Genomic DNA, 26,345 nt, shown 5'->3' with positions numbered 1-26,345 from the left:
CTCCCGCCCCCACGCCAGCGCGGGGCTCAGGGCGCAGCGCGCAGGCCGCGGCCCCGCCGCCGGCGAGGCCTCCCTCCCGCCGCAGGTGAGCGGCCCGGCCGCCGCCGCCCTTTGTGTGCGCGCCTCGCCCGGGCGGGGGGGCGGCCCCGGGCGGGCAGGGACCCCCCCTTACCCCGGACCCGACCGCGGGGCCTCCCGGCGCGGCGGCGGCGAAGGCCTCGGGGCGCTGTCCCCGCGCTGCCGGCGGGGACGCCCGATGGGGAGCGGCGGGCGGCGGGCCGGGCCTGGCCGCGGGCTGCGGCGGCGGCGGTGGCTGGTGGCCTGCGAGCTCCTCGGCCGCCCCCGCGCCCCGCGGCCCTGAGGCGGCCCGGGCCCGGCGGGAGCGGGCCGGGCCATGCCGAGCAAGGCCGCCTCGCCAGTTTGAAAGTACCTCTGCGCTCCCGACCGCGCTCCCTAAATGGTTGTCGCTTCCCACCTCCCACGGAGGGATGAGTTAGGCTGGAGCTGGCGCCGACGCGGGTCCCCGCGCAGAGCCCTCGGTAAGCCAAGGTTGGTATCGCTCTGCCCCGCGGGGAGAACGCGCTTCCCCCCCGGCGGGCCGGGATGCGGCGCCGGTGGGTTCCTCCTGCCGCGGTTCGCGGTGCCGGGGGAAGGTGGGGCCTGGACTGTGCTGAAGTTTGGTGCCCCGCCGAGCTCGGGACGCTGCGAGCCTCCCTTCGTGCCGGCGGTCAAGGTGAGCTCTCTAGGAGAAGGAGGGGGTCCTGCGCGCCAGCAGGGCTGCGATGGGGCCTTTGAGCATTTTACTGGCGTAACTGTGCTGGAGGACAAAGTAGCGCAGTGTCCCCTTAGGCAGAGGCGGGTCCAGCACTGCCCAAGCTGTGGGGCGCGATCCAGCCTCAGCTGAGCGCCGGAGGAGGTGGGGATGCTGGGAATTGAGGTTCTCTGGTGCTCTTTATTGCTTAGTTTTAAACATAACCTGGAAGACCAAGGATTTCCTTACCCTGAGGGCACGTGGTTTGACACACACCTGGGTGTGCTCTTGTGGGGTTGGGGGCTCGAGGCCCAGGCGTGTTACCTGCTTGCCAGGGCCTGCACCTTCCTTCTCTCTTGAGCTGTGTTGACACTGCTGCTGTCTGCTGCTCGCTGGTGGGTTTTACTCTTCTCTAAGTTGATGCCAAGTTTTACTGGACATCTCTAGAAAGACTGGAACTTTTTAGTGTGCACAGTCCTGGTGATGCTGTGTAGCAAGGCCAGGCAGCAGCTCTGGCGTAGGTTGTTTGGCTTTAGGGTACTTTTATTCCGTGGTTTGGTAGGAGGTTCAGCCGAGCCATTGTTTTAACTCTTCTTTTATCTTCACAGAGTGATCCCTGTGGGTTCTGTGTTCTGTCTGTGGCTAAGATAACATTGAGGGCAAACCGTCTCTTGAGCTCTCCGGCTCTTCCCAGTCTACAAGCGCTGCCCAGAGAGGGGGAAATGTCTTGCGTACATCCCTTGGGTGATGAGCCTGATATCCAAGCTGCAGGAGGAGCAGAACTGCTTCACAAGGCAGTTTCAGCTGGGGTGGGATCAGGTTGGGATTTGCCTTGACACCTGTAAAATCTAACTCAGTAGCTTCTTAATTGCACAGCATTTGGTGCACAGCCTGTGCAGAGAGTTCTCAGGCAGTGCCCCAGCAGCACTGGGAGATTCAATGACCCACAGCCTACGGGGTAAGGCTGAGCTGACCAGGCCCTGGGCAGTTTTGCTGCCTCTCCTGAGGGCACAATACCCTGGCTGCAGCGAAGCAGAGGCCAGCCCTTTCCAGGCTGAGCACACCTTGTACCAGGCCCTTCGCAGAGCAGCGAAGGGGGCTCTGGTTCTGGTTAGCTCACTCACACTGCCTTCCTGGTAACTTTGCAGGGACACAGGAGAGTTTTCAAAGAGAGCCATGGGGAGAGGTTGATAGAGAAGTGCCCCTCTTTCCTCCAAGACCTGACATGAGCTGTCTTTTTTCTTACAGAGAAAGCTGCTCCCTGGGCTGCTTCCTGTGCCCTTCCCAAATGTGAGCACATCGCAGCCAGCACGGAGAAGGGCCTTCTCTTGTTTTCAAGGCACTTACCTCTGCCTCCCGTTCTTTTGTCCAAAAAAAGAAAAAGCCAAACCAAATCAGTCCACAAAGAACTTGTGCTGATCTAAGGAGGAGGCTCTGGAGTCACTTCTTTTCTTCCCAAGATCCTTGCTGTGTGCTGGAGTTTCTGCCCTCAACTTCAGGGGATCAGCTACGGGGAATCAGGATCTTGGAATCTTTTGATTTTGGTTTTACTTGAACCCTTTCAACCGGGAAGCTGAAGCTATCACTGCTAAAATCCCGTTTTTTTTTCCCAAGCATGTCAGAAAGCTGGCAGCAGCAGCAGCAGCAACCACAGCAGCCGCCGCCACCGCAGCAGCACCACGCTGGGGCAGCCGCCCTCCCAGAGCACTCCATCCCACCCAGCACTGCTGACAACCCCTTGGGCTGCGCCGTCTACGGCATCCTGCTCCAGCCAGACCCCGGACTGCAGCACCACCAGCACGCCCCCATCCAGGCTGGAGACCCATCCCACAAATGTGGTGTGTGTGGCCATGACCTCACTCACCTCTCCAACCCCCATGAGCACCAGTGCTTGCCAGGCCATGACCGCTCTTTCCAGTGTACCCAGTGCCTGAAGATCTTCCACCAGGCCACCGACCTCCTCGAACATCAGTGCATCCAGGTGGAGCAGAAGCCTTTTGTGTGTGGGGTCTGCAAGATGGGCTTCTCCCTCCTCACCTCGCTGGCGCAGCACCACAACGTCCACAACGGCAATGCCATGAAGTGCTCTATCTGTGAGAAGACCTACAAGCCTCCTGAGGTAGAGCATTCACAGCCTCTCGACCCCTCGGAGAAGCCCTACAGCTGCTCCATCTGCCAGAAAACCTTCAAGCACCTCTCGGAGCTGTCCCGGCACGAGCGCATCCACACGGGCGAGAAGCCGTACAAGTGCACGCTGTGCGACAAGAGCTTCAGCCAGTCGTCCCACCTGGTGCACCACAAACGGACGCACAGCTCGGAGCGGCCCTACAAGTGCACGGTGTGCGAGAAGAGCTTCAAGCACCGCTCCCACCTGGTGCGCCACATGTACGCTCACTCGGGGGAGCACCTCTTCAAGTGCAACGTCTGCGAGCTGCACTTCAAGGAGTCCTCGGAGCTGCTGCAGCACCCCTGCACGCCCAGCGGCGAGCGGCCCTTCCGCTGCGGGGAGTGCCAGAAGGCCTTCAAGCGCCCCTCGGACCTGCGGCAGCACGAGCGCACGCACAGCGAGGAGAGGCCCTTCAAGTGCGACCTCTGCCAGATGAGCTTCAAGCAGCAGTACGCGCTCATGCGCCACCGCCGCACGCACAAGGCCGAGGAGCCCTTCAAGTGCAACCTGTGCGAGAAGGGCTTTGTGCAGCCCTCGCACTTAGTGTACCACCAGCACGTGCACGGCATAGAAAACCTCTTCAAGTGCAACGTGTGCCAGAAGGGCTTCAACCAGTCCTCGGAACTGCTGCGGCACAAGTGCGTGCAGAACGCGGAGCGGCCCTTCAAGTGCGCGGTGTGCAACAAGTCCTACAAGCGGGCCTCGGCTCTGCAGAAGCACCAGCTGGCCCACTGCGCCGAGAAGCCCCTCAAGTGCACGCTCTGCGAGAGACGTTTCTTCTCCTCCTCGGAGTTCGTGCAGCACCGCTGCGACCCGGCCCGTGAGAAGCCCCTCAAGTGCCCCGACTGTGAAAAGCGGTTCAAGTACGCCTCGGACCTGCAGCGCCACCGGCGCGTGCACACGGGCGAGAAGCCCTACAAGTGCTCCTCCTGCGAGAAGGCCTTCAAGCAGCGCGAGCACCTCAACAAGCACCACAGCGTGCACGCCCGGGAGCAGCAGTACAAGTGCATGTGGTGCGGGGAACGGTTCCTGGACTTGGGCCTGCTGCAGGAGCACAGCGTGCAGCACACGGCCGAGGGCGCCTACCAGGTGGCTGCTTGCTTGCCATGAGCCTCCCGCCCCACAGCAGCTTTCAGCTTGCATGGGACGCTCCCGGGCCTCGGCCTCCCCTTCCCTCTCCTCGGTTGTGGACAACCTCCAGGGAGCGTGGGGGAAAGGGGAGGTACGGGGTGTGGGCAGGTAAACTTTCCTCTGTGGTTGATATGCCACCTGTATTGAATTGGCAACAGACGACGTGAACATCGTGAAGGGGTGGAAAGGAAAGGAGGGAGGTGGAGAGAGGAAACTGCCTATAGGTGCCTGGTGTTCCCTGGACTGTAGTTCATGCTGTACCTGCAGTTCCAATGCTGGGAACTCAGCTGCCTGCTACAGGCACCAGCCCCTTGTGTGCAGCCTTTTTCCCCTGCCCTGCCTGGCGAGGTTGGTGGGGAGGGCTGGGTGACTCTCCTCCTGGAGAGGGCTTAGGAGCAAGGCAGAGCCAGCCCTCCCTTCTCCTGAGGTATGCTGCTCGGCATGGAAATAGCAGGTTTCATCTGCTGGGATCTCCCACCTTCCTTGGTCCAAGCTCAGCTGAGGGCACCATTTCAGAGCGTTAGTGTTGATTGACTGCCCCAACCTCCCCTGCTCTCCCTCCTTCTAGAGTGTTGAAAGGGAAAAGCCATGGGGCTGCACAGCTCCAAAAAGCACTTTGGCATTGCTGCTTTTGCAGTCGCTGGCTGTCACACTCTGCAAGGGTTCTGAGGGAGCCTGTGGGTCCCCCCAGTCCCTGTCAGCTGCATGGGAAACCGTAGCAAGTGCTGCACTGCTACCAGAGAGCATGGCAAGGAGCACCGGAACAGGCTGCCCAGGGAGGTCGTGGATTCTCCCTCTCTGGAGGCATTCCTGTGTAACCTGGTTTAGGCGACCCTACCTTGGCAGGTGGGTTGGACTAGATGATCTCCAGAGGTCCCTTCCAACCCTAAAAATTTTATAATTCTGTGAGAGCATCCATGCCCTCCTCCTAACCAAGAGCCTGGCATTTAAGAGCTGCTTCCTGAGGGATCTAGCTCTCCTGCCCAGACTTGCCCCCAGGGCCCCTGAGCACCCCTTGGGCTGGTAGTGGTACCTCCAGGAGGGTCAGGCAAAGGGCTGTCCCAGCAGCTCCAACACTAATGGGTGAGATGAACACTACTAATAACCTACAGCTGCAGAGGTGTTACCATCACCGACAATAACCCACGGCATGTGCTGGGGCCTTGGTGTCTGATTTGCTGGGGGAACCAGAGCAAGGTAGGAGAATCCTTCCTGACCTGCAGGCCTGGCTCCACAGGGAGGGCAAGGTTACCAGTGGGTAAAAGAGGAGTGTATTTTTTCCCATCTCCCAGGAGTCCTGTTTTACCCCTTTACTCTTTCTTTACCTCTTCTGTATTTTTCAGGTTTTGCACACTTCTTGTAAACATCACTTAAAAATAAATCTCCCCTAGCAAGGTTGATGCAGCCTCAGGTGTTTTCCTCTGCAGGAATTTTCTGGCTTCTTGTGACTGAGGGATCCATTACATGCCAGTTAGATGCCTTGAAGGCTGAAGATGTGCTTACTAGGTTGCCCACCAGCCTTCCCCTCTCCATCTTTGGAGATACTAAGATGTTAAGTATCCATCTGTGGAGATACTCAAGCCCTGACTGGATGTGGTCCTGAACAACCTGCTGTAGCTGACCCTGTGCAAGCAGGGAGTTGGACCTGATGATCTTCAGAAGTCCCTGCCAGCCTCAGCTCTTCTGTGATCTTGGCTGGTGCTTGTGTAAGGTTGTGATGAGCTGCAAGTGAACAGCAGCCAGTAAGTTGCCCATGTGCTGCACGAGTGAGTAGGATGAGTTTAATAAATGCCCATGGCAAGTGTGGACAGGTTAACCTTGCAGAGGGTTGGACTGGACCTGCATCAGTGGTGGGGGACGCTCATATGAAAGGTGGAGAAAGGCTTTAGTTTCCATTTCCAGCGTGGTGAGGGGAAGGGGGTGCGTTTTCAGGGACTGGGACAGTGCAGTGACAGGTCAGACCCTGGGGCTGAGTCTTCTTCGTGTGCAGCTTTAAGGAGGTTAAAGCAGACTTTGCTCTCTGCTGCCCAAGGAAGAAAGACTGATGGTGGTTATTTTACTTCATGCTGCCTCAAAGATGTAGAACTTCTATCAAGTTTTCCATCTGTTTCTTTTTCCTCTTTTTTTTTTGTTTTGCCTTTTTTTTTTAAAGCAGTTTGTTAAAATTCATTAAAAATACTATGTAGTTTAACTTGACATCATACTGGATCTTTTTTTTTTTTTTAAAAAAAGATGTGATAACTTGGATTTTTAAAGAGCTCTTTGGTTTTAGGTAGCTGTTTTTTGCTGTTTAATATGTAGTAAGTTCAGTGTATGCTTTACTGTAGGAGTAAAAGGAAGTCCAAACCAAGGAAGGCTAGTCCTGTCTTTGCAGAAGGGTTTGGTGGTCAGGGAGGTTGTGAGTGTGGGACCAGATGGGGAGTGTGGCACCCACCTGAACCTGCTTCTTGGACAGAGGAGGATGGTGGTGGGCCCCAGACACAGCTCCACACCATGTGCTGGCCACAGAGCTGCCAGATCCTGTCCCCTTGGTATCAGCTGGGCATAGGGACTGTTGGGGAATGTTTCCCTTTGTAGTGAGCAACTGGGAAAGCCCTGGATGTCCCAGTGAGGAGCTCTGGCTCTGCTTAGGACATGGCAACAGTCAAGCAGTGTCCTGGCCAGAGAGACTGATCAGGACTGTGTGCCTAGGGCCCTGTGCCTCAGAAAAAGGGGATGCTGTGGAGAGCTTGGCAGAGACGAGCCCGGGTCCAGGTCTTCAGCCAGTACCTTTGAGTAGGTGCCTCCCGGTTCAAAAACATCTTAGTGTGGCATTAGAACATTATTAGGTCTGGCTGTGAGCCCATGGTGACTCAGTCTCTCTATCCTGTTTGCTGCCCTGCAACAACCCAAATCCAGTAGAAGCCCATGGAGGCTTCAGCTGCCAGACCTTAGTGCTGGGGGCTGGAGGATCTCTGTGGAGCAGGCGGCTGAGCGGCCAACCAGGAGCACTCGGGTGTATTTTTATAGGAGCATTTTCTAGTTGGAAGCAGCAGTGTTGTGTACAGGTGGGCTGGGGGAGCAGGTTGATCTCTGTTGCTGTGCCTTTAGGTCATGTTTTGTACCATGAGGTGAGAGGCGATGGAAGTAGCAGGAGGCACATGAGTGTCAGGAGCACAGTGCTTTGTGGGGAGGCAGGGGCTGGCCTGGGAGCCGATGTCCCTGGGGCATTACACTGCAAAGGACTCTCTGCTAACTGCTGGTGTTTCCTTTTCAAACCAAAGAGCAGTTGTGGCCAGAGCCTCTCGGGAGTAAAACATGTTTCTACTCTGTACCTGTGCTGCACTTCCTTTCTGACATTTATTTCAGGCGACTTTCAGGCTTCTTCGCACTGCCTCCGCTTGGCCTCTCACATCCCTCACACCCAGGAGGGCTGCTGTGCTGGAGCTGATGTTGCATCAGCCCTGTGGCAAGTGCTCGTGCTTGGCTTCAAGACCTGGTTGCCAGACCCCCTGAGGATGCTCTGTAGGGCTGGACAGTGGGTGGTCCCTCCTGAAGGGTGGTTCTCCTAGTAGGCAGCCTGAGCATAGGGTGCTGCTGAGGAGGCAGCAGGGAGGGTTAGGCTGGGCAGAGGTGATGTGGATGTTGTCCAGGACATAAATCCTTCTCTCTAGGGCTGCTGGCTTCCTGAGTCCAGGAAGAAGGTAGTCTGTGACCTGGGCTTTTTTTCTGATCTTCACTTCCCCTTACCCTACCTACAGTTTTTAGCCGTGTCTCAGCCCCATCTGCTCCACATCTATTTTGCTTATACTTTTAAAAGACCTTCTCAGCTCCTTTTCCCTTTGTTCAGTTCTTTAATTGTAAACAGTGTTTTGTTTTTCATCCCTTTTTACATTTTGCTTGTGAAGTCTCTTCCTTCATTCCCACCCCCCCTCAGCCCCAAATTCCTCTCTAAGGCTGAGGCTGGATCCAGGTGATACCAAACCACTGATGGTGAGGTCAGGTGTTTGGGACCTGAATCTTGATGGAATCCAGTGGGTGCCTCTGGTCCTCCTGCACACGAGGTCATCCATCTGGCTGGGCATGGGCAGTGCCTGTGGCCTGGCAGTTTGGCTCAGCCGGATCTTGTCCGTGGTACAGCTGGCTCTGGTGAGCAAGTCTAAGCCAGGACCAGGAGCCAGAACAGAGCTGTAGGAAATGGGCACTGGGAGTGAGAGCAGCCATTTCCCTGGTGGGTCCCTTTGCCAGCTCTTCAAGGCTGGTGATTCAGTCAGTGAAGGACTGTCAGACGTTCCAGGGCAGAAGTCATGGCAGTAGGGTGGGCTTGGACTCCTCAGTTCCCCTGGGAGTGCCTGTGGAGCATCTGTGTGCATCAAGCAGGTGGCTGAGCTGAGTTCACTGTGGCATGGACACCCCCGGGACCATGGGTATGCCCAGGTGGCCCTGCCAGTGCTCCATCAAGCAGACACCATCCCTGTGATCTGGATGGGGAGATCTGCACACTCTGGTCTTGGGGCCCACCTGCTGGAGTGGGGGACGAAGGGGAAGGTGTCCTCTGACAGAGTTTTGGGACCAGCTCTGGGTGCTCAAGCCAGCCCTTGCAGGGGGGAGAGCAGGGTGGAGAGCACTTTCTACACTTCCCTTGGGTATTTGCCATTAAGTCCAGGCTGCAGCTGAAGCCTGGCTATTAATAACAGGCAAAACCCCTTGTTATTCTTCAGAGTCTGACTCTCTCTGTTGGGTGGTGAGTTCACCTGCGGGAAGGTTCCTGCACACACAGGTGAGATGCCAAGATGCAATAAGGGCAGGCCAAGGTTTGGGGCTGGCAGCTCCCCCCGGGCCAGGAGAGCTTCTCCCCAGCTGCCAGGCCTCCTCCACTGCCCTGCTGCTTTCTGGACGTGAAGATGCTGCTCTCACAGCATGCCTGGGATGCTCAGTGAGGAGAGCAGGACCACAGGTGGGAGCTGGACCGTGGGCTTGTCTCTGAATGCCTCCGAGCCGTGGATCTGAGGGACGTCATGGCCAGTGAGGTTCTCAGGCTCCTCCTAATCTTCACTCATGACTCCGGCAGAGTTCCCGGGGCTGTGGGAAGTTGCAGCCAAGGTTGATGAGGTTTGTGTGGCTTGCAGTGCCTTTAACACTGCTCTCCGTGTGTTTCTAAGATGATACTCCATGTATGTGTGTGTATATATATTGTATTAACACATCCCGCTCTTCTGTGTGAGTGTCAAATGGTTTTGCTTTACTAATAAATTTATAGTTATTTATACCTTCCTGTGGGTGTGTAAGATTTCTGGAGTGGAGGCCATGTGCCAAGTACCACCTCCCCGTCTGTCTTTGTGCTCTCTCTGGCTCTGCTTGATTTTTTTTTTTCTTTTTTCACATTTTCTCTCTTTTCCCTGAACTTTTTTGAGGGAGAAATGACGGTTCATCTTCCTGGTAACCAAAAGTCAAGATGCAGGATATGGGTAGGCTCCCAGGCAAGCAAAGTGTGCAGTTGCCCCTTGATAGAGGTGGAGTGCTCCCTCCCCAGGGTAAAACTCCTCCCTGGGAGCCTCTGGACAGAAGCAGGAGTCTCGGTCTGCCAGAGAGGAGCAACTGTTCCAAGAGGCAGAAGCTGATGCCTGTTGTGCTCTGAGCACCCCAGCCCCACACACAACTGTTTGAGCTTTCCCAGAGGTTTGTTTTGCACCCCCAATCCTGTGATAGCAAGAGAAGAATCTGCTACCTGCAGACAACATAACTTGCTCCAAGCCACACCCAGGCCAGGTGAGATGTATGAGATGTGTCTCTGAGTCACTGAAAAAATGCTTCTATGCCACAGTTTCCTTGACTGTGAATCAAAGCTGGAGAAGTGCTGGGACCAGGCAGGATGGGTACTTGTTGCCCACCAGGCTGGAGACACCCATGGAGCCAGGGAAGGAGGAATTTGGTCAAGGGGCTCCAGCACTGCTCCAGGCAGCTCTACCCAAAGACAGGAGCTGGGGCTGGATGTCGAGCAGAGAAGCCTTGCTGGTACCTGCCTTCCAGGGTGTGACTGAGATTAGGGGCAGTGGGAAAGGCTGGCAGTTGAACAGGACTGGAGGTAAACGGATCAAGCAGCAATTGGCAGGCTCAGCAAGGGGAGGCTTAGCTCAACTCAGCACAGATTTGCTGCCTGCTGCCTTGGATCCTCTGGGGCTGGGGCAGAGCTGTGGGTGGAGCACCCTCAGCACATCATCCTCATCACACCACCTTGTGTCACCCCGCGGGGTTTCAGCAGCTCCACTGCTGCTCTTCTGCACGTTCCTGCACTCCCCTGCGCCTGGGCGAGACGACTCCCTGCCCTGCAGCACTGCCGGTGAGCACCTGGGATAGCTTTGGTGGCTCCAGGGATTTTGAGGATGCTCAAACCCGCTTCGTTTGGGGGTTTTCTTTGCATTATCCTGCACCGAAACCAGGCTGGCTGCTGGGAGCCGGGGCGCTCGGGACAGCTGGGTGCCTGTAATCCCATTTGCAGGCAGCGCAGGGCTAATCCCCGCAGAGCCCTGAGCGGATTGAGGCGGGTTTGGGGGGGTCAGTGGCGAGCTGAGGTGGCCAAGGGAGCCCACGCATCCCGGGGTGGCTTCCCAGGGAGGTGGTGGTGAGTCTGCGGGGGTAAGTGGCAGCGATGGAGGTGAGGGATGTGGCTGGGGCTTTTGCAGGACCACCTCTGCACATCACAGGGGGGGTTGGTGCTCTGAGACAGAGCTGGAGGATAAGCTGTGTCGGGGGAGCGAGCAGGTCCATGGGGAGTGCTGTTGCAAAGGCAGTGGAGCTGGGTAATATGGAGGGTTTGATGGGCTGCTGGAGGGGCGGGAAAGGCCACGGTGGTCCCTGCTCCAAATGGGAGCAGTGGGTCTGCACCCCACTTGCTTTTGGAGATAAGACTAAGGCCCTTAGCTCGCTGGCACAAGCCCCATGGAGCTGCCACAACAGGTGGTGGCACTGGTAAGTACCTGCAGCGCAGGGGGATGCATGAAACTGCCAGCTCTTCTGTGCCATTGCGGGCAAATCCTGGCTACTTATTCCTATTTCCTCCAGCAGCTAGTTTTTTGGGGACCCACAGATGTTTCTGCCCCTTTCTTGTTCAGATGTGTCAGAGGAATGGCCTCTGCCTTCCACTTTCCTTCCCAGACCAAGGACAGGCTTATGCTCTAGGCTTTTACAGCTTCACAAGCTTACCTCAAGGGAGGAGGGGATCCTGACTGTCAGGGGGGCTCGCTGAAGCCCTGGGGGGCTTTCTCTGGATTGTTTGGGCTCAGTGCTGTACACTGACCCTGTGCTTCCTTGGGACCTGTGCCAAAGCATGGGTGGAAATGCCTCTGCTGTGTGGGGCTGCCGGGTTTTCCTTCCTGCTCCTGGGGCATTCGCGTCTCCTTAATCCTTTATAACCAGTGGCTGGTAAAAGGCAATTTAATTGGTTTCTGGTTGTCTGGTTTTACAGCCACACTATCTAGTTTTGGGGATGTGGGGTTCTCTGGGAGAGCTGACCCTGTCTATGGTGTGCTGGGGGCTGGAGGTGCTGCTTCAGCTGCATCCAAACCCAGCTCCTTGACTTCCCAAGGTGTGGGCGAGCAAAGGGCTGAGGACACCCATCACCCTTCCTGGGAACCTTGGCCTGTTTAGATTTAAGGAGCCAGGCTTTGGACAGCCCCCTACGAGCCACGTTGAGGGAACTGAAGGTGTCCTGCACGCCTAAAGGCTGCATTAATGCAAAGAGCCCAGCGCTGAGCCGCTTCCAGCCTGTACCTGCTGCGTGTGGGACTGGGGTCATGTGTGTACCTGGGATTGAAAGTCCCATGCTGTGTCCCAGCTGGGCTGGAAGGAGCTCAGGGATCTGCTTTCCTTTGCCCTTTGCAGGCATCATCTGTGAGCAGCAGCACAGGGACTGCCCGAGGTGCTCCCGGGCCCCTCATTGGGCAGTGTGGGGTGTCCTTGAAGGGGCATTTTGGGCAGAGCACGGCTCTTTGGAAGGGCAGCAGCAGAAGACACTCCCAGGTTGAGCAGTGCCACATTTCCCAAGCAGAACACTGAAACGAAGGACACCAAGGACCTCTGAGCTGCTCTGGAGACAGCGTGAGCAGCTGGTGCACCCGGTATTCCTTGGGGGGCTGCACCCCTGCTGCTGGCCTCTTGTAGGCTGGAGACCCCTCCTCACTGCCCGCAGGCAGCGGGATGATGGGCTGGATCAACCGGGTGGTTCCCCAGCCCCCGGTGCCCCCGGTGACGGAGGAGAGCCCACGAGCCCCAGCACAGGAGCCGGAGCCAGTTAAGGTGAGCAGGGAGCCAATTTGGGGGGGTAATGGGGATGCTGTGAGCTATATGGAGAAATGCCTGTGCCTCTGCATCCATCCCCAGCTCTTTGGCACCCAGGGATGCTCTGCAGTATCCCCAAGAGGGATGGGGGCCGGGACACTTCCCTGCTCTGAGCTGCTGGGAAGCAGCAGGAAGGATGGGGAGTCCCTGGGGTTTGCAGCCACCTTTGAGCAGGGACAGTGTCCACGTGCCTCAGCCTCTGACTCTCTGACACCTTCTGCCTTTTACCCTGAAGGCACCAGCAGGAAAAGCCAGTGGCCCCACGGATGTTGCTGACCAGGCACGCACTGAGGGTAAGCCCCACACTGGCTCAGGCCACAGGTCATGTTCCTTTACCAACTGGTCCCCCTCCTGCTGGGGGCTGCCAGAGTGGTGACAGGAGCTTGCCTTTGTTTTTTTTCCCTGCTGCCATTGAAGAACTAGTAAAGAAAGTAGAATTTGTGATCCCTGAGGACACAGGTTCTATGTTTGAGAGGTATGGCTCTTGCACCCTTCAGTGTGCAACATGGTTTGCTTGGGATTTTGCTTTCTGTTGGGGGCTGGATGCCTGGGATGGCATTCCCAGCCTGACTCACTCCCTTCTCTGGCAGCATGGGGAGCAGTGTGCGCTTCTGGCTCTCCTATGGGATAAGGAGGGTGATTCCCCAGCCAGTTCCACCCCCAGGGACACTGCAGGTGCTCGGAAAGAGCTTTGAGACAAGCATTGATGTTCCTGATGAGGTAGGAGACAGATCTTAGCAGCGGTCTGGTGTATTTGGGCTTCTACATCTTTTTTTCCTTCCTATCACTCTCCCAGTGCTAACTGGGAGCACTAAATGTGCCCTGCATTGTTTTCTACCTTCATCTGTCCCTGGGGAAAGGGCAGAGTTCCCTCTCCACCCTATAGGATGAGCCCCACCTTGGCTGTTGGGTGGGTGACAGTCTGTTTGGCTTTTCAGACAGAGGTCCAGGTCCTTCCAGAGGAGGACGACGGTCTTGGTAAGGAGAGCTGGGAGCTTGTAGTTTGCAACATCCCAGGGGCCTCTCTGGGACTCCCACACCCCACCTCCCTGACTGGTGGTGCTGGCACCATTGTCCCCTTGAGCTGGCTGATGGGGGGACCTGAAGGTCCCAGCAGTGCAGGTCCCCCATGCCCACAGCAACGCTCTCCTTGCAGACATAATCCCCTTCGATCCAGAGGAGGACGGCTTCGAGGATGACTTGGATGCCCCCAGAGAGGAGTGGTGGGTCCCCAGCGAGGCTGGCAGGGGGCTGGGGGAGGACAGGAGGGCATGGGATGAGCTCCCTGAGCACGGCACTCTCCCCACAGGGTAGGAAAGCGGGTGCTCAGCTGGCTGTCACAGGGCTTTGAGAGGATTGTGCCGCAGCCGGAGGGGATGAAAAAGCTGGAGGTGAGCACTGCCCAGCTCGGGGAGACTGGGGGGCCACCAGGCAGAGGTTGACAGCAGGGTGGGCTCCTTGCCTTCATCCTCCTGCACACCCCAGCTGGGACCTTGGGGAGGAAAACCCCAAAGGAATTCAGTAGAGCAAAAGAGAGACCTTGGGGTGCTGTCCCGTTGTTCCCAACCTGGCTGCATGCAGGGGGGACCTTCCAGCTGGGACCCGCTGGTGGCAACAACACTGGGTTCAATGGTTGTTGTCAGGGAAATGGGGCCAAAACTGCAGCAGAGGATGTGTGGGGTTGAGAGTGTGGGTCTCCTTGGGGGGGGCACAGGCCCACACGGGGTGGTGTGAGGCTGCAGGCAGTGCTGTGCCACATCCATCCGTCCCTCTGTCTATCTGCAGACAGAGCAGAAGGATCAGAAGTGTGAAGCCACAGTGGAAGGTGAGCGATCCAATCCCCCTTCCCTGGGTGGCCCTTTCAGAGGAGACACTGTGCCTCTGAGAGCCCAGCTGCGGGTGCCCTTCATCTCCATGCCCAGGATTCCCACTGTGCTGAGAGGGGTGGGCACACAGGTCCTGGCATCACAGCACCGCCCTTACATCACTTCTGTCCCCAAACTGCCCATGTCCTCAACCCAGGCTGGGCCCCCAGGGGAGAGGCTGCCAGGGAGGTACCCCAGGCCTGTCCCTCTGTGGGAGGTGACCCTTCCTTGCTTGCTCTGCTTCCCAACAATTTATGACTGCTGCATTGCCTCATCCCCTTTCTTCTTCCGAATAAACCTGAGCAGGCACAAAAAGGACTGAAACGACGGCAAAGCCAAAACCCCACCTTTCAGCTGCCATGAGCACCTCAGTGGCAGAGACACCAGCAGCTGCCACGGGGCAGCCAGAGCCAGTGACCACCCTCACCACTCAGTCCGTGGCTCTGGATGGCCTCAGGTAACCACAGGGCAATTTCTGCCTGGGTCTGGTGGCCAGAAGGTTGGCTGATGTGGGAGCAAAGGTTCTGGCTGCCAGTTCTAACACTGGTTTCTTGTCACCAGGATGTTCATCTGGTTTGTCCAGAAGCTGGAGACGGTGCTGCCACAACCAGTGACCAGGGGGAAGCAGGACACACAGGTATGCTGTCTGCTGGATAGGCAAAGAGCATAGAAACACCATGTCCCTGGTGGGGAGGGTGTCCCTTGCAATGCAGAAGCTACTAGATCAGTGCTGGGGGCTGGTGTGGTTTGGGCTGTCACCCAGCTCCTTCAAGAAAACAAATGCCCATGACCTGCTTAGCTGATGAAAACCAGGATTTGGCTTCTAAGCAGCACGAGAGCCTGCAGCATGTTTTCTTTATCATTTCCTTGCCTTTCTGTGCAGCACTGGGTGGTGTCCAGGCCCTGGCACCTCACCCAAGTGCAGTCTCAGTTCTAAGGATAAACAGCAGCAGCAGGTTTACATGCTCTCCTTTCCTGCTCTTGCCCCCAGGCGAGCTCACCAATGTGCTCTGCCCCATATTATCCCGTGTGTCCACAGCCAAGCCATCCAACTTGACATGAGAAATCACGTGGGGTATTTAGGGAAATAGGGCCACTTTTACTGCAAATGAGTATTTAGATTAGAAATTACTGAAAATGGACAATGAGTCATGTTTCCCTTTTCCTCCTGGCAGGGAGTGGCCTCAGCAACCTTGAGTCCTGTGGAACAAAGTAAGTGGTGGCTCCATCTCACTGTGAGTTTGATTGTTGAGCTTATCAGAAAGGTTATTGGGAAGAGGGGTCACTGTCATCTTTTATCCCCTGATCTGCCCTGGGTGCCAGCTTGGGAGCCCTGGAATCCCCTGGGAAAACCATGGGAGGCTGTTGATACTTGAGAAATGGGAGCGGCTGTGGAGTTGTGACAGGGATTTGGTAAAACTCAGGGTTTATGGGAATCTCTAAGTGCAGCATCCCACCATCCTCAGGTCCCAGGTTTTGAAGTCAGTGCTGATCTCAAGATCTGTCCTCGAGCTGTGCTGGAGGATGTTTGCTGAGCTGGTGGGATTTGATCAAAGGGAATTCAAACCCGCCGCCTTCTTTCCCCCCTCTGGCACGCTCGCTGCTAAAGCTGGAATGTGTTTGCCAAGCCTGGTGGGAGTTGTCTAAGAAGGTACCTCAGGAAAACAAAATCCTGGGATTAGGTGTGTTAGATATGAGTCTGCATGGTTGTGGGAAAACTTGTGGGGTTCACACTGCTTCTTGCCTGCCTGTGGAGGGGATCAAGCACCGGCTCTGCAGGCAGTCGGGCTTGGCTCCCCCCACCAGCCACGTTGGGGGATGCTGGACAAAATGGCAGAGCCACTCTGGATGCCTCTCTGGATGGACTGGGCAGGGTTGCACAGCCCCATGCAAGTGCTGTCCCTGGCAAGGAGTGACTGGTTGGGCTGGGGGAGCTGCTGACAGGAGCGGGGACCTGCTGAGGCACACGGAAGCTGCACATCCCCCAGGAACATCCCCCAGGAACATCCCCCAGGAACATGCCAGGAGGTCGCTCCTGCTGAGCCACCAACAGCTTGGCAGAACCTCAGAGAGTGAAGTCCTGGGAAGGGGCATTTCTCCTGTGTTCATACAAACTGGAGACCTGTGCATTGCCATGGAGCTCTGAAAGAGGCAAAGCCAGGGATGTGCTGGGCAGGCACAGCCTTGGTGCACAGCCGGCTTTGGTGCCTTGAGGCATCTCCAGGTCACTTAATTGGGTTGAGCAAGAGATCTGCCCTGGCCCCAGACTGCCAGCACGCTCATTAATGTTTTCCTTCTCCTTTTGTTTCAGGGGGCAAAGGGGCTTAGCGCCTCTGAAACAAACGGAAAACGAAGACCATGGCAAACCAGCCCTTCCCACACCCAAATGAGACCAACCTGAGGAGAAAGCGCAGCTGGGGAGGAAAAGCAATGGGGAATCTGCAAAATAGTCTCTAGCTCCTTCCCAGTTGGGGCAGTGGGGACCCAAGCCTGGCACAGAGATGCCAGCTGCATGTCCCCAGTCCCAGGGCTGTCCCACTTGGCTCCCTCTTTTCTCTGGGAATTGGAGCTATTAGTTTTGCAGGACAATGTCTGTGAGATGAGAGCTACAATTTATAGAATGGTAGAAAAGCATCACTCAGGACACCTCAGTGGCAGAAAGCCTCTTGCTACAGTCTCCTAGCACTCCTAAAATGCTCCCCTAAAATCTGAATATTCAGTCTGAGACCTCCAGCTGAAACCCACAGGTTTCTTTGAGTCAACTTCTGCCTCTGAGGTGTAATGTTATAAAGCTCTTGAAGCTCTAGTCATCTCCTTATTGCTTTTCTTCCACTGAGTGTTTTCTCCCAGCAAGTGGAAAGGGTTCTGGTTTGCAGCAGCAAATCAGATGGGTGAGGTTAATCTCTAGGTGAATAGGTAGGACTTAATGGTTAAAAACCTTTGCCCAGACTCTCCTTCTAAGAGAACTTACCCCAAACTCTCCTTACCCCCAACAACAGCTGCTCCCTCCTGAAGCTCACAGCTCCTTGGATGCAGCATTAACCACAGTGGCAGGAGTGTCTTGGCAGGGAAGGGATCCCAGGAGCTGTCTCCAGCCTGGAGGAGTGCAGGCAGGCACAGCCAGTGCAGGCACACTGGGCTCGATGGGCTGAGAACCCCTACACCCCCAGTGCTGGGTACAGACCTTGGAATCTCAGACTAGGGACCTTTGTGAGGGACCTTTGAATATGATCTGGTCCAACTCCCCTGACTCCCCAACACCTTCCACTGACTTTGGAAAAAGTCTTTCTCCATCTCTTGTATAAGCCCCTGATGTATTGACAGGCTGGGCTAAGATCTCCCACCATCTCACTGCAAGTCTTTAGGCCCATCTAGGCAACCAATAATGATGAGTCGTGAGCCAAGAGACCACCCTGAGATCCATCCCCTGCTTGTACCAAGCCACAGTTTTAGTATTTGCCCCATTTTCATAAAATGTATACAAAAGCCATGGTGTGTTTTAAAAGCCACCTCCCTACTTGCTGTCCCATGTTTTAATTAACAGAGATCTAGAGGGAATATCATGGACACCTTGAGGTGGGTGAATACAGCACTGGTACAAGCGTGCCTGGGTTTCCTGCCTTTCTGTAGTTGAATTTGCATGTTTCCTTTCAGCTTCACTGTGGACATGTAAGTTTTGTTGTCAGGCAGACATCAAAATAAACTGATTTTACAGTAAGTGGATGTGCTTCCTCCTCCTGTTTCTCTGGTGTGTGCCTGACGTGGTAGGATGGGTACCCCTGGGACACAGAGAGGGCTCAGCATGGGTCAGACCTGCACTCCTCACCCTGCAGCTGCTGCACAGCTCCCCAGAAACCTGCCATGAATTTGGGCTGGCATCACCCCACTAACCCACCGTGGGTTTTTCCCCACTGATGCTGGGCAGTGGCAGTGTGCATGGGATGCTCCCTACACCGTGGCCAGGGGAGTGTTTGGAGCAGGCACGGTGTGGTGCTTGGGTGTTGCAATGTGGGCTCTGGGTTGGGTTTTGCTCTGCAGATCCAGGGCCCTTGGGCTGTGCCAGGGCAGCACTTTGCTGGGAGTTCACAAAGGGAGGGCTTTGGGCTCTTCCCTTGGCTGCTCCTGACTGCAAGGAGAGACAAAATGTGGCCTGGAAACAGGCCAGATCGCTGCTGGTGGAGGTGGCTACACATGCAGGGAAGCCAGCAGTCATCTGTGTGCAGAGGGTTATAGCTTACATAGAATCACAGAATGGTTGGGGTTGGAAGGGACCTTAAATTCATCCAGTGTTAACCCCCCTGCTGTGGGCAGAGTCACTTTGCACGAGACCAGGTTGCTCAAGGGCTTCACAGGGCTTTGGCTGTGCTTGGCACAAAATGGTGAATTTTCTTTTTCCTTCTGGCAAAGGGCCCAAGGCATCTGCCCAGCACAGCTTGGGGTCACCAGGGCTGCCTAAATCTGTGCAGGCTGAGAGCTGCTTCAGCACTGCAGCATCAAGCAGATGAAACACAGGATCTGTCCTGGCCCTATATCTGACCCCTTGAGAACATGCTCTCACACTCTCACTTCATCACCTCCCTTTCCCCATTCCAATTTCAGTTCATATACCCCCTGGGGAACCCGAGGAGACCCACCTCATCCTGGAAGAGGTCACTGATGACCAGGTTAATGAAGACACATGTGAGATGATGGCCTGGAGTCACAAGGCTGAGCCAGAGGCAGATGCTCGTTCCCTTCCCCCCATACAGGAGGAACCTCTGGAAGAAGAAGAAAACAGGTAGGAGAAGGAAGATGCTGTTGATGGGTGGGTCTACATGTTCTCCAGTCACCAGTGTGGTGGCCATGGGAGGGGACAAGCATGTCCCTAGGCATCCCTCCTTGCCAGCACTGGTGGTGGAGCTGGCAACTGAGGTGCCTGTTTTGGAAGAGGGGGGCATCCACCAGAAGAACCCAAAAGGTGTTTCAGCAAATGTCCTTTGCTTCTGGTGTTGAGGTTTGGGTTGGGCAGGTGGTGGCAGAGCCATCAGTGCAATGCTCACAGTGCCCTGCAAAGGACAGCTGAGGGAGGCTCTGCTTAGGCTCCTGTAAGGTTTTGGCCCTAAAAGCAAGAGGGCTTGGACCTTGTTCCCAGCAGTTGCACATTCAGCTGTAATGGCATTCAGAAATAGGAGTTGTCTCTGTAGAATTCACTCTACTTCTCCCAAAAGAAACGCCTGCTGAGGTTCTCCCAGGGGCTGGGCAGTGTGTTCAGAGCCAGAAGCAGGCTGTGCTGCAGCAGGGGGATGAGAGGTGCCCATGCACACTCACAAAGGGTTTCTGAGACCCCCAAAATGCTCCCTGAGCCCAGCATGGGCTAACACAGTGGTCCCCACCTCCCAACACTGTCAGTGCTCAACTGCACTAAGCACAAGCAATGCCCTGAGCTGCACTGGCTCAGCAGAGGTCTCTCCTGCTCAACCAGAAAACACTGGGCATGCTATAAAAACATTTTTCAGATTTTTTTGCCCCTTACTACAGAAGCTGTGAGAAGCTTGGGCAGCAAGCACAGCCTGTCCTGGGGGCTGGATTTCATTAACAGGAGGTTTTGGTCAAAATCAGCAACCAGTGACCCCTAAGCACACCCTCTTCCCATGCAGCAAGGGGAATCTGAAGGCTCAAGGACTCTGGTTTTGGGTTCCCAAACTCTTTCCCACTCTCCTTCCCACCTGCTTGGAGCTGTAGACACTAATGGGGTATGAAACAGTGTATGCCCAGTATGTCCCAGGATATCCAACCCCTCTGGGAGGTTGGCTGGGGGATGGAGGGAGAGCATCTCTGGCCAAAGGGGTTGGGGAGACTGGCAGGGCTCCTCATGTGAGGTTCAGACATACTTTGTGGATTTTACTTAATGAGTTTCTCCTTCCCAGACTGTGGTTGAGCTCCCCAAGCACTACCAAGGAGGAAAAGGAGGAGGAAAAGAAGGAGGAGGAAGAGAAAGAAAAATGGGAGGAGGAAGAGAAGGAGCAGGAGGAAGAGAAGAAAAAATGGGAGGAGGAAGAGAAAGAGCAGGAGGAAGAGAAGAAGGAGGAGGAGAAGGAGGAGGAGGAGGAAGAGAATAAGAAGGCAGAGGAGAAGAAGGTGGAGGAAGAGAAGGAGGAGGAAGAGAAGAAGGTGGAAGAAGAGAAGAAGGAGGAGGAAGAGAAGAAGAAAGAGGAGGAGGAAGAGAAGGAGCAGGAGGAAGGGAAGAAGGAGGAGGAGGAAGAGAAGAGGGAGGAGGAGAAGAAGGAGGAGGAAGAGAAGGTGGTGGAGGAGGAGAAGGAGAAGAAGGTGGAGGAGGAAAAGAAGCAGGAGAAGGAGGAGGAAGAGAAGAAGGAGGAGGAGGAGAAGAAGGTGGAGGAAGAGAAGAAGGAGGAGGAGGAGAAGAAGGTGGAGGAAGAGAAGGAGGAGGAGGAGAAGAAGAAGGAGGAGAAGAAGGTGGAGGAAGAGAAGAAGAAGGAGGAAGAGAAGAAGAAGGAGGAAGAGAAGAAGAAGGAGGAAAAGAAGAAGGAGGAGAAGAAGAAGAAGGAGAAGAAGAAGGAGAAGAAGAGAAAGAAAGAGGGGGAGAACAGGAAAGAGGAGAAGAGGAAAGAGGAAAAGAGGAAAGAGGAGGAGGAGGAGAGTGCAGAGTGAGTGTCTCCTGTTGCTTTAATGGCTTTGTTGGAAAGGAGCGTGAACGCAGCTGTTGTTTCAACTGCGTTCACAAGCCAGAGAGGCTGAAACACCCATGGACGAGCGAGCTCCTCCTGGCAGAGCGGAGCTCCCAGCCTGGCTGGCAGCTGTGCTGTGCTGCGCTGGGGAGGGATGCGTGCGGGAGGGATGCATTCGGGAGGGATGGGTGAGAAGGGAGCGATGCTTTTGCAAACCGGCTCATCCCAGGGCTCGCTGCTGACGCGGCACCTGGCGACAGGCGAGAGTCTCCTGGTGACACGGGCTCCATCTCCACCGAGGCCGCCCGTGGCAACCGCGGCCCCCGGCCATCCCCCCGCGGGTCCGGCGGCTCGGCTTGAGCCTTCATCGGGGGGTGGGAGCGCCCAGCTCCGGGAGAGGGTCTATGCTGTTTAAACCCACATCCATCAATTCAGGGCAGTCGGAATTGTTATGGGTGCCACAGAGCTGAATGTAAAGAGAGGATTATGTGTTCTGCCTGGAAATACTGCTTAATGCAAGTAGGTACAATTTTACATTTTTTTCCTATTGTAGAAAATGCACGAGTTCTTGTCAGGCAGGTAGTGACTTTGGTCTAGGTGGTGTTGAGAGACATCTTTCTGCTTAGTTAGGTAGTTTGCTTGGATTTCGCATGAGATAAACATTTAGGGATTTATTACCTGGTGCTACAATATTATTCTCTGTTAATTCCTCTAAAGTAGCCAGATTTTCAGGAAGAAGCTGAAAACGCTCGATTATTCACTATCAAACCCATATGTTTGTATTTCATCAAAATCTGTTCCTGGAGCTTCACTATAGAAACTTGAGCTTCAGCTGTGGGGTGAATGAGATGATGCTTCATCTTTCAATGTGTTTGTTTATTGGGAAACAAGAGGGAAACCAACAGGTTTTCTAGATAAGGATGAAAGGACTTATAATTGTGTTTAAAGGGAGCATAATTAAAATAAAAAAGGGGGGGAATTATTAAAAATACTTTTAAAAATACCTTGGAAAACAATAGGTTTTGAAGACATGGAGGTAAAAGAGAAAGAGCAACCACTGCTTGTGACATACCTCTTCTGACTTTGCACCTGCCAAGGATACAGAAAGATGGTTTCTTGATTTTCATGCATTTAGCTGTCTTAAAATTTTTCTCATTGTCACCTATCCCTGCTTTGCATTTCTTTCCAGGAAAGAACAAATCAGGAGATAAGTGCACAGAGCCACATGTGAAGTGCTTATTTTCAGTTATAGGCTCTATTAAAGCAATAAATTTGATCTTGTGAGCCCCTTTGTCAGAATGGTGGAGCTGAGGTCTGCACTTGCTGCTGAAAGAAAATGAGAATTATGTGTCCTGGTAGACCCTTGCACAGGCAAACGTGGGATTTGGATGGTGCTTTTGGGAAAGCCCTGCCTGGAAATTAGGTTCTGGGCTTTTTATTTGGCAAATTTTAATTATATGAGAAATGATTATGCACAGGAGGAGAAACATGCTGCTTGCATCTTTCTGCCTCTGCAATTTTAGCCTGTGCACGTGCAATGCCCTGCTTTGTCTATGCACCTCTCACCTGATCTCCTACACAGTATTTTTTCTCTCCCTCCTAGGTCCCTGCTCTCTTCTCTCCCAACTACCAATGGTGTGGATGAATCCTACATTGCCGAGGAGGTCCTCAAGTTTGAGCAGCAGGCAGTAGCTGAGATAAGTAACCTCGAAGGTGCTCTTGTACAGGTATGGCATCGCTCCCTGCCTGGGCTCGGGTCTGCAATGAGCTCTTGCTGTCCAGTGAGTACCAGGGGCTCAGAGCTTGTCCAGGGGGATGCAGTGCCCTGGGAGGAGCAGGGACTGGGCTGGGCACTGGACATGTTTCCCACCGAGATGTCCCCATCCCTGAAGCTGAGCCAGCAGCATCAGCTGTGGATGGAGGGGGGGCTGTTTCACCCTACAAAGTTGGCGCTGAACAAGGAGCTGAGAGTCTGGCAAATAGGGGCGATATGGGGAATCCAGTCAAGCTGCAAAATCTGCTCTTTTACTGACAGAGTAGGGCTTTTTCTCCTTAAAATGGCTTTTTTCATTTTGAAGGTGGAAGAGAAGACAGCTGAAGCTGCTGAAACCAATGCTGAAGGTATAACATGTAGCAGTACAACACCAAATGGGGATGAATCAAAGCAGGCAATGTGGTGCCTGATGGGAGGAGAATCCAGCTTCTCCTTCCCTGCTGTTGGGGAGCAGGCAGCTGAGTTCTCTGCAGCATGGCCCTGCATGGGCAGTTGGGGCTTTTCACTGGGGTAAAGCATCCCCTGGGCACAGCATCCCAAGGGTGCAGCATGGTGGCAACACTGGCATGGGCTGGAGCCAGCTCTGAATGGCTGGTGCTTGTGCAGTGCTGAGTCCTGCTGACGTGAAATTAGGGTTTCTCCTTCAGCTGGAGAAAGTACAGGGATAAAAAGGATTTTCTCTGCCACTTTGATTTGGGGAATAACAGGTGGCATAAAGCACATTTTAATGTAGCCTTTTAGGAAGCAATGGGTTGGCAATGAAAATTAGATGGTGAACTCCCATCACAGCCTGAGTGAGCAAAGGCAGGTTCTGGCATAACTGCACTGATGTCAGGGAGTTGCACAAGGAAGGGCTTGCCTTGAGTCTTGGTGCGGGCTGATGCACACCATGCAGGGCACCCCCATTTTGCAGCAATGCTAGAAAATGCTGGTTCATCAGGAACTACAGTGATAGAACAAGGAGTAATGGGTAAAAACTGTAGGAGGGGAAATTTAGGTTAGATAAAAGGAAGAAATTCTTTATTGTGAGGGTGATGAGATACCAGAACAGGGAGATTGTGGATGGCAGTGTTCAAGGCCAGGTTGGATAAGGCTTCGGGCAACCTGGTCTAGTGGGAGGTGTCCCTGCCCATGGCAGGGCAGGATGGGACTAGATGACCTCCAAGGTCATTCCAACCCTTAACATTGTGTGATTCTACGAAAAGGGCACAGTAGGACGGCCACCACTGCAGCCCTGTGCTGCCAACACCTGTGAGCAGCGGGGCAGCCCCAGCGCCTGCCGCAGCCCCACGTTTTTTTAACCGCGACGTAAAACCACTCAAAACCACTCTGTGTTTTGTTGCAGCTTCAGATGCCTTGTACTTTGCTTGAAGCACCTAGGCTCCTAGCAGCATGGCCAGGCGGGCCCGGGACGTCGAGCTAGACCGGCTGGTGCATGACAAGCCGCTCGATGGCGGGGAGCCCTCCCCTGCCAGCCGCGGGGCCCTAGAGCTGCTCCCCAATGTCCCCAGCTACCGAGCCGCCGCCTCCCGCGCCCCCGTCCCTGCCGCCAGCAGGCCAAAGGCCGGAGTTGTCAACCCCAATTTTTGCCATGAGGAGCAATCCCCTCTAGGTATTAGAGATGAGTTGGCTTTGGCGACGGGCTTTGTGTAGAGACGGGCAGGGGGTGACTCCCGGAGTAGTCGCTTTTTGTTGCTTTCGGAGGGAGAAAAAAAAAATAAAAATAAAAGCATGCTTCATGTTGCAGCACAGAGGCTGGGGGAAAAAAAAATCCATGTGTTTTCTGCTTCTGCTTCATCACTATGTGCCTTTTTAGCTAACTCTACAGAGCGTTTGCAAATGCTGTGTGTTTTGACCTTCTCTGTCAAAAGCTCTCCCGAAGGACTTGCAGGCAGAGGGTGCAATATCACCACACACACTGTTTTCTCTCTAGCATTCATGCAACCTGCTCATACTACGAGGACAGGAAGGTGGAGGCTTGCTGTTCATGGCTTTCTGCCTTTTCTGCAGCTTTGCTTTGCTTTGTTTTTCACCAGCAAGCCAAATTCTGCTGCTTTTCCTTACATGCAACAGGATTTTAACTTTGCAACCTGAACAGGCAGATTTCTCGGGGATTTAATCAAGCCACGCTCTGATCCACTAGTTCCACATCAGCATGAAACAGGAGGGGGTGCACAGGGTCTTTCAGATGTGTGAAAACCTCCCACAGAAGAAATCCTGCAGGAACTCATTGTATTTTGTTAAATGGCTAAGAAAAGAGATGACACTTCACAGCCAAGCCGACTGTGGGGCCTGGCCAAGGCAACTCGCAGCACCATTTCTTCTTTGGACCACTGGCATCTTTCTTTACCCACTAAAAACATCCAACCCTCCTGCTTCTAACCCTACCTGTGGTAGGAAGCAGTTATTACCTCTGCAAAAGAGAGAAGCCATAAATATTTATTTAAATAGTGCCTTATTCTGCATGAAAAGCAAGTGCTGTGCAATTTGGAGCTGTCATGATCCACATGTTTATGTTCAGAAGACCCAAGAGGATTTCTAGACCCTGGGAGGCAAGTTTGCACTTGGAAATCCTGTGTCCCTGCATAACACCTATAGCTGGGAATCCTAATCTCCATTGTTCTCCAAACCATGGGAACCCAACACCCAGATGGAGTAGATGAAATCACTGCAATCTGGGCATGCAGAAGGGAAGCAGGTGGCTGTTCTTAAAGTGTTAAAAACTGGGGGGAAAAAAAAAAAAAAAGAGAAAGAAATGCTCCAAACAGTTAGGAGAAAGGAGTGCCAGGCGAGAAGGGAACGGAGGGAGAAGGAGAGCCCTCCCAGCACACTGCAAGGTCTGGGGGCAGCACTGCGGCAGCGATGGGGTTTGGGGAGCCATCCCGGCTGCAAGAGGGGCTCTGCACCCCCCTCACCTGCAACTATTGTCCTTCCCCACGGAGCAGGTAATTACCCCACCGTGGAGATCAAGGATGTGGACAGCCGAGGCGATGCTGCAGAGAACGATGGTACCCACTTGCCGGTGCCCGCTGCCAGCGCTCCCAACAGGCTGGCGGTGCCCGGCGCAGCATCCCCCAGGTATGGCTCTGCCCAGACGCGGTCCCGGCCCCGGGGGTCTCACCCCCTGGTGGTGCCAGTACAGGAAAATGTCTGTAACCATATGGAGCAGCCCACTTCCAGCAGGTTTGGACAGTGAGCCAGGGTGATGTGCGTGGGGCGGGAGTCGCCCCTGTGCATGGCAGAGGAGATGGTAAAAGCCTCACCTGCTGTTTGCGTTTTTTTAATTAAGTGGTTAAATTTTGTTTAAGGCTTTTGAGGACCAGGGACAGCCCTGTCTGTGTGTCCTCCTGGAGATGGGCTTGATCCCCAGGCCATGATTGGATCCCGTTTGTCTGTTGTCTCAAGTGTCTGTGCTCCTAAATTCAGAGCGTGGGGAGTCTGTGTGCTGGATCTGGGCCTTCATCACAAACCCTCTAATTTTCTTGTATTTTTGCTGAAAGGGTTTGCAGCATCTCCCCCTGGGTTTGTGCTTTCAGATAGATGGCAGATGCCCCGTTCCTTGAAGTGTTCAAGGCCAGGTTGGATGGGGCTTTGAGCAACCTGATCTAGTGGAAGGTGTCCCTGCCTGTCGCAGGGGGGTGGACTTTTAAGATCCCTTCCAAAACATTCAGTGATT

At 54.5% G+C, this 26,345-nt stretch overlaps 2 protein-coding genes across 6 annotated transcripts in view; both read left to right on the top strand.

The window, feature by feature from the left end:
• The first annotated feature begins 7 nt into the window (after positions 1–7).
• On the top strand, positions 8–9,297 carry ZNF319 (zinc finger protein 319). 3 transcript variants are annotated; one of them, XM_064670909.1, is made up of 3 exons: positions 8–549; positions 1,360–1,570; positions 2,000–9,297. In XM_064670909.1, exon 3 carries the CDS (start codon positions 2,367–2,369, stop codon positions 4,026–4,028), a length of 1,662 nt encoding a protein of 553 aa, XP_064526979.1. In that variant the 5' UTR covers positions 8–549; positions 1,360–1,570; positions 2,000–2,366; the 3' UTR covers positions 4,029–9,297. The 3 variants fall into 3 exon arrangements, with proteins under 3 accessions (XP_064526979.1, XP_064526980.1, XP_064526978.1); XM_064670910.1 differs by lacking the exon at positions 1,360–1,570 and having other exon boundaries at positions 8–539; XM_064670908.1 differs by lacking the exon at positions 1,360–1,570.
• Positions 9,298–11,896: 2,599 nt separating this feature from the next.
• CNGB1 (cyclic nucleotide gated channel subunit beta 1) overlaps positions 11,897–26,345 on the top strand; it is a 28,313-nt gene continuing 13,864 nt past the window's right edge. The window contains exons 1-16 of one of the 3 annotated variants that reach the window (XM_064670892.1): positions 11,897–12,323; positions 12,601–12,658; positions 12,783–12,840; positions 12,956–13,085; positions 13,304–13,343; positions 13,522–13,588; positions 13,675–13,756; positions 14,151–14,190; positions 14,537–14,687; positions 14,792–14,867; positions 15,406–15,442; positions 18,830–19,007; positions 20,137–20,874; positions 22,499–22,622; positions 22,974–23,016; positions 25,615–25,747. In XM_064670892.1, coding sequence (XP_064526962.1) covers positions 12,225–12,323; positions 12,601–12,658; positions 12,783–12,840; positions 12,956–13,085; positions 13,304–13,343; positions 13,522–13,588; positions 13,675–13,756; positions 14,151–14,190; positions 14,537–14,687; positions 14,792–14,867; positions 15,406–15,442; positions 18,830–19,007; positions 20,137–20,874; positions 22,499–22,622; positions 22,974–23,016; positions 25,615–25,747 — 2,054 coding nt within the window. In that variant the 5' untranslated portion in view covers positions 11,897–12,224. Of the gene's footprint in view, positions 12,324–12,600; positions 12,659–12,782; positions 12,841–12,955; positions 13,086–13,303; positions 13,344–13,521; positions 13,589–13,674; positions 13,757–14,150; positions 14,191–14,536; positions 14,688–14,791; positions 14,868–15,405; positions 15,443–18,829; positions 19,008–20,136; positions 20,875–22,498; positions 22,623–22,973; positions 23,017–25,614; positions 25,748–26,345 lie in introns of those variants that run through there. The other 2 variants (XM_064670891.1, XM_064670893.1) reach the window with 2 other exon arrangements.

This window comes from Pseudopipra pipra, chromosome 14 (genome assembly GCF_036250125.1).
Source record: "Pseudopipra pipra isolate bDixPip1 chromosome 14, bDixPip1.hap1, whole genome shotgun sequence".
NCBI classification, from domain to species: domain Eukaryota; kingdom Metazoa; phylum Chordata; class Aves; order Passeriformes; family Pipridae; genus Pseudopipra; species Pseudopipra pipra.
This window is presented reverse-complemented; position numbering and strand designations above follow the sequence as displayed.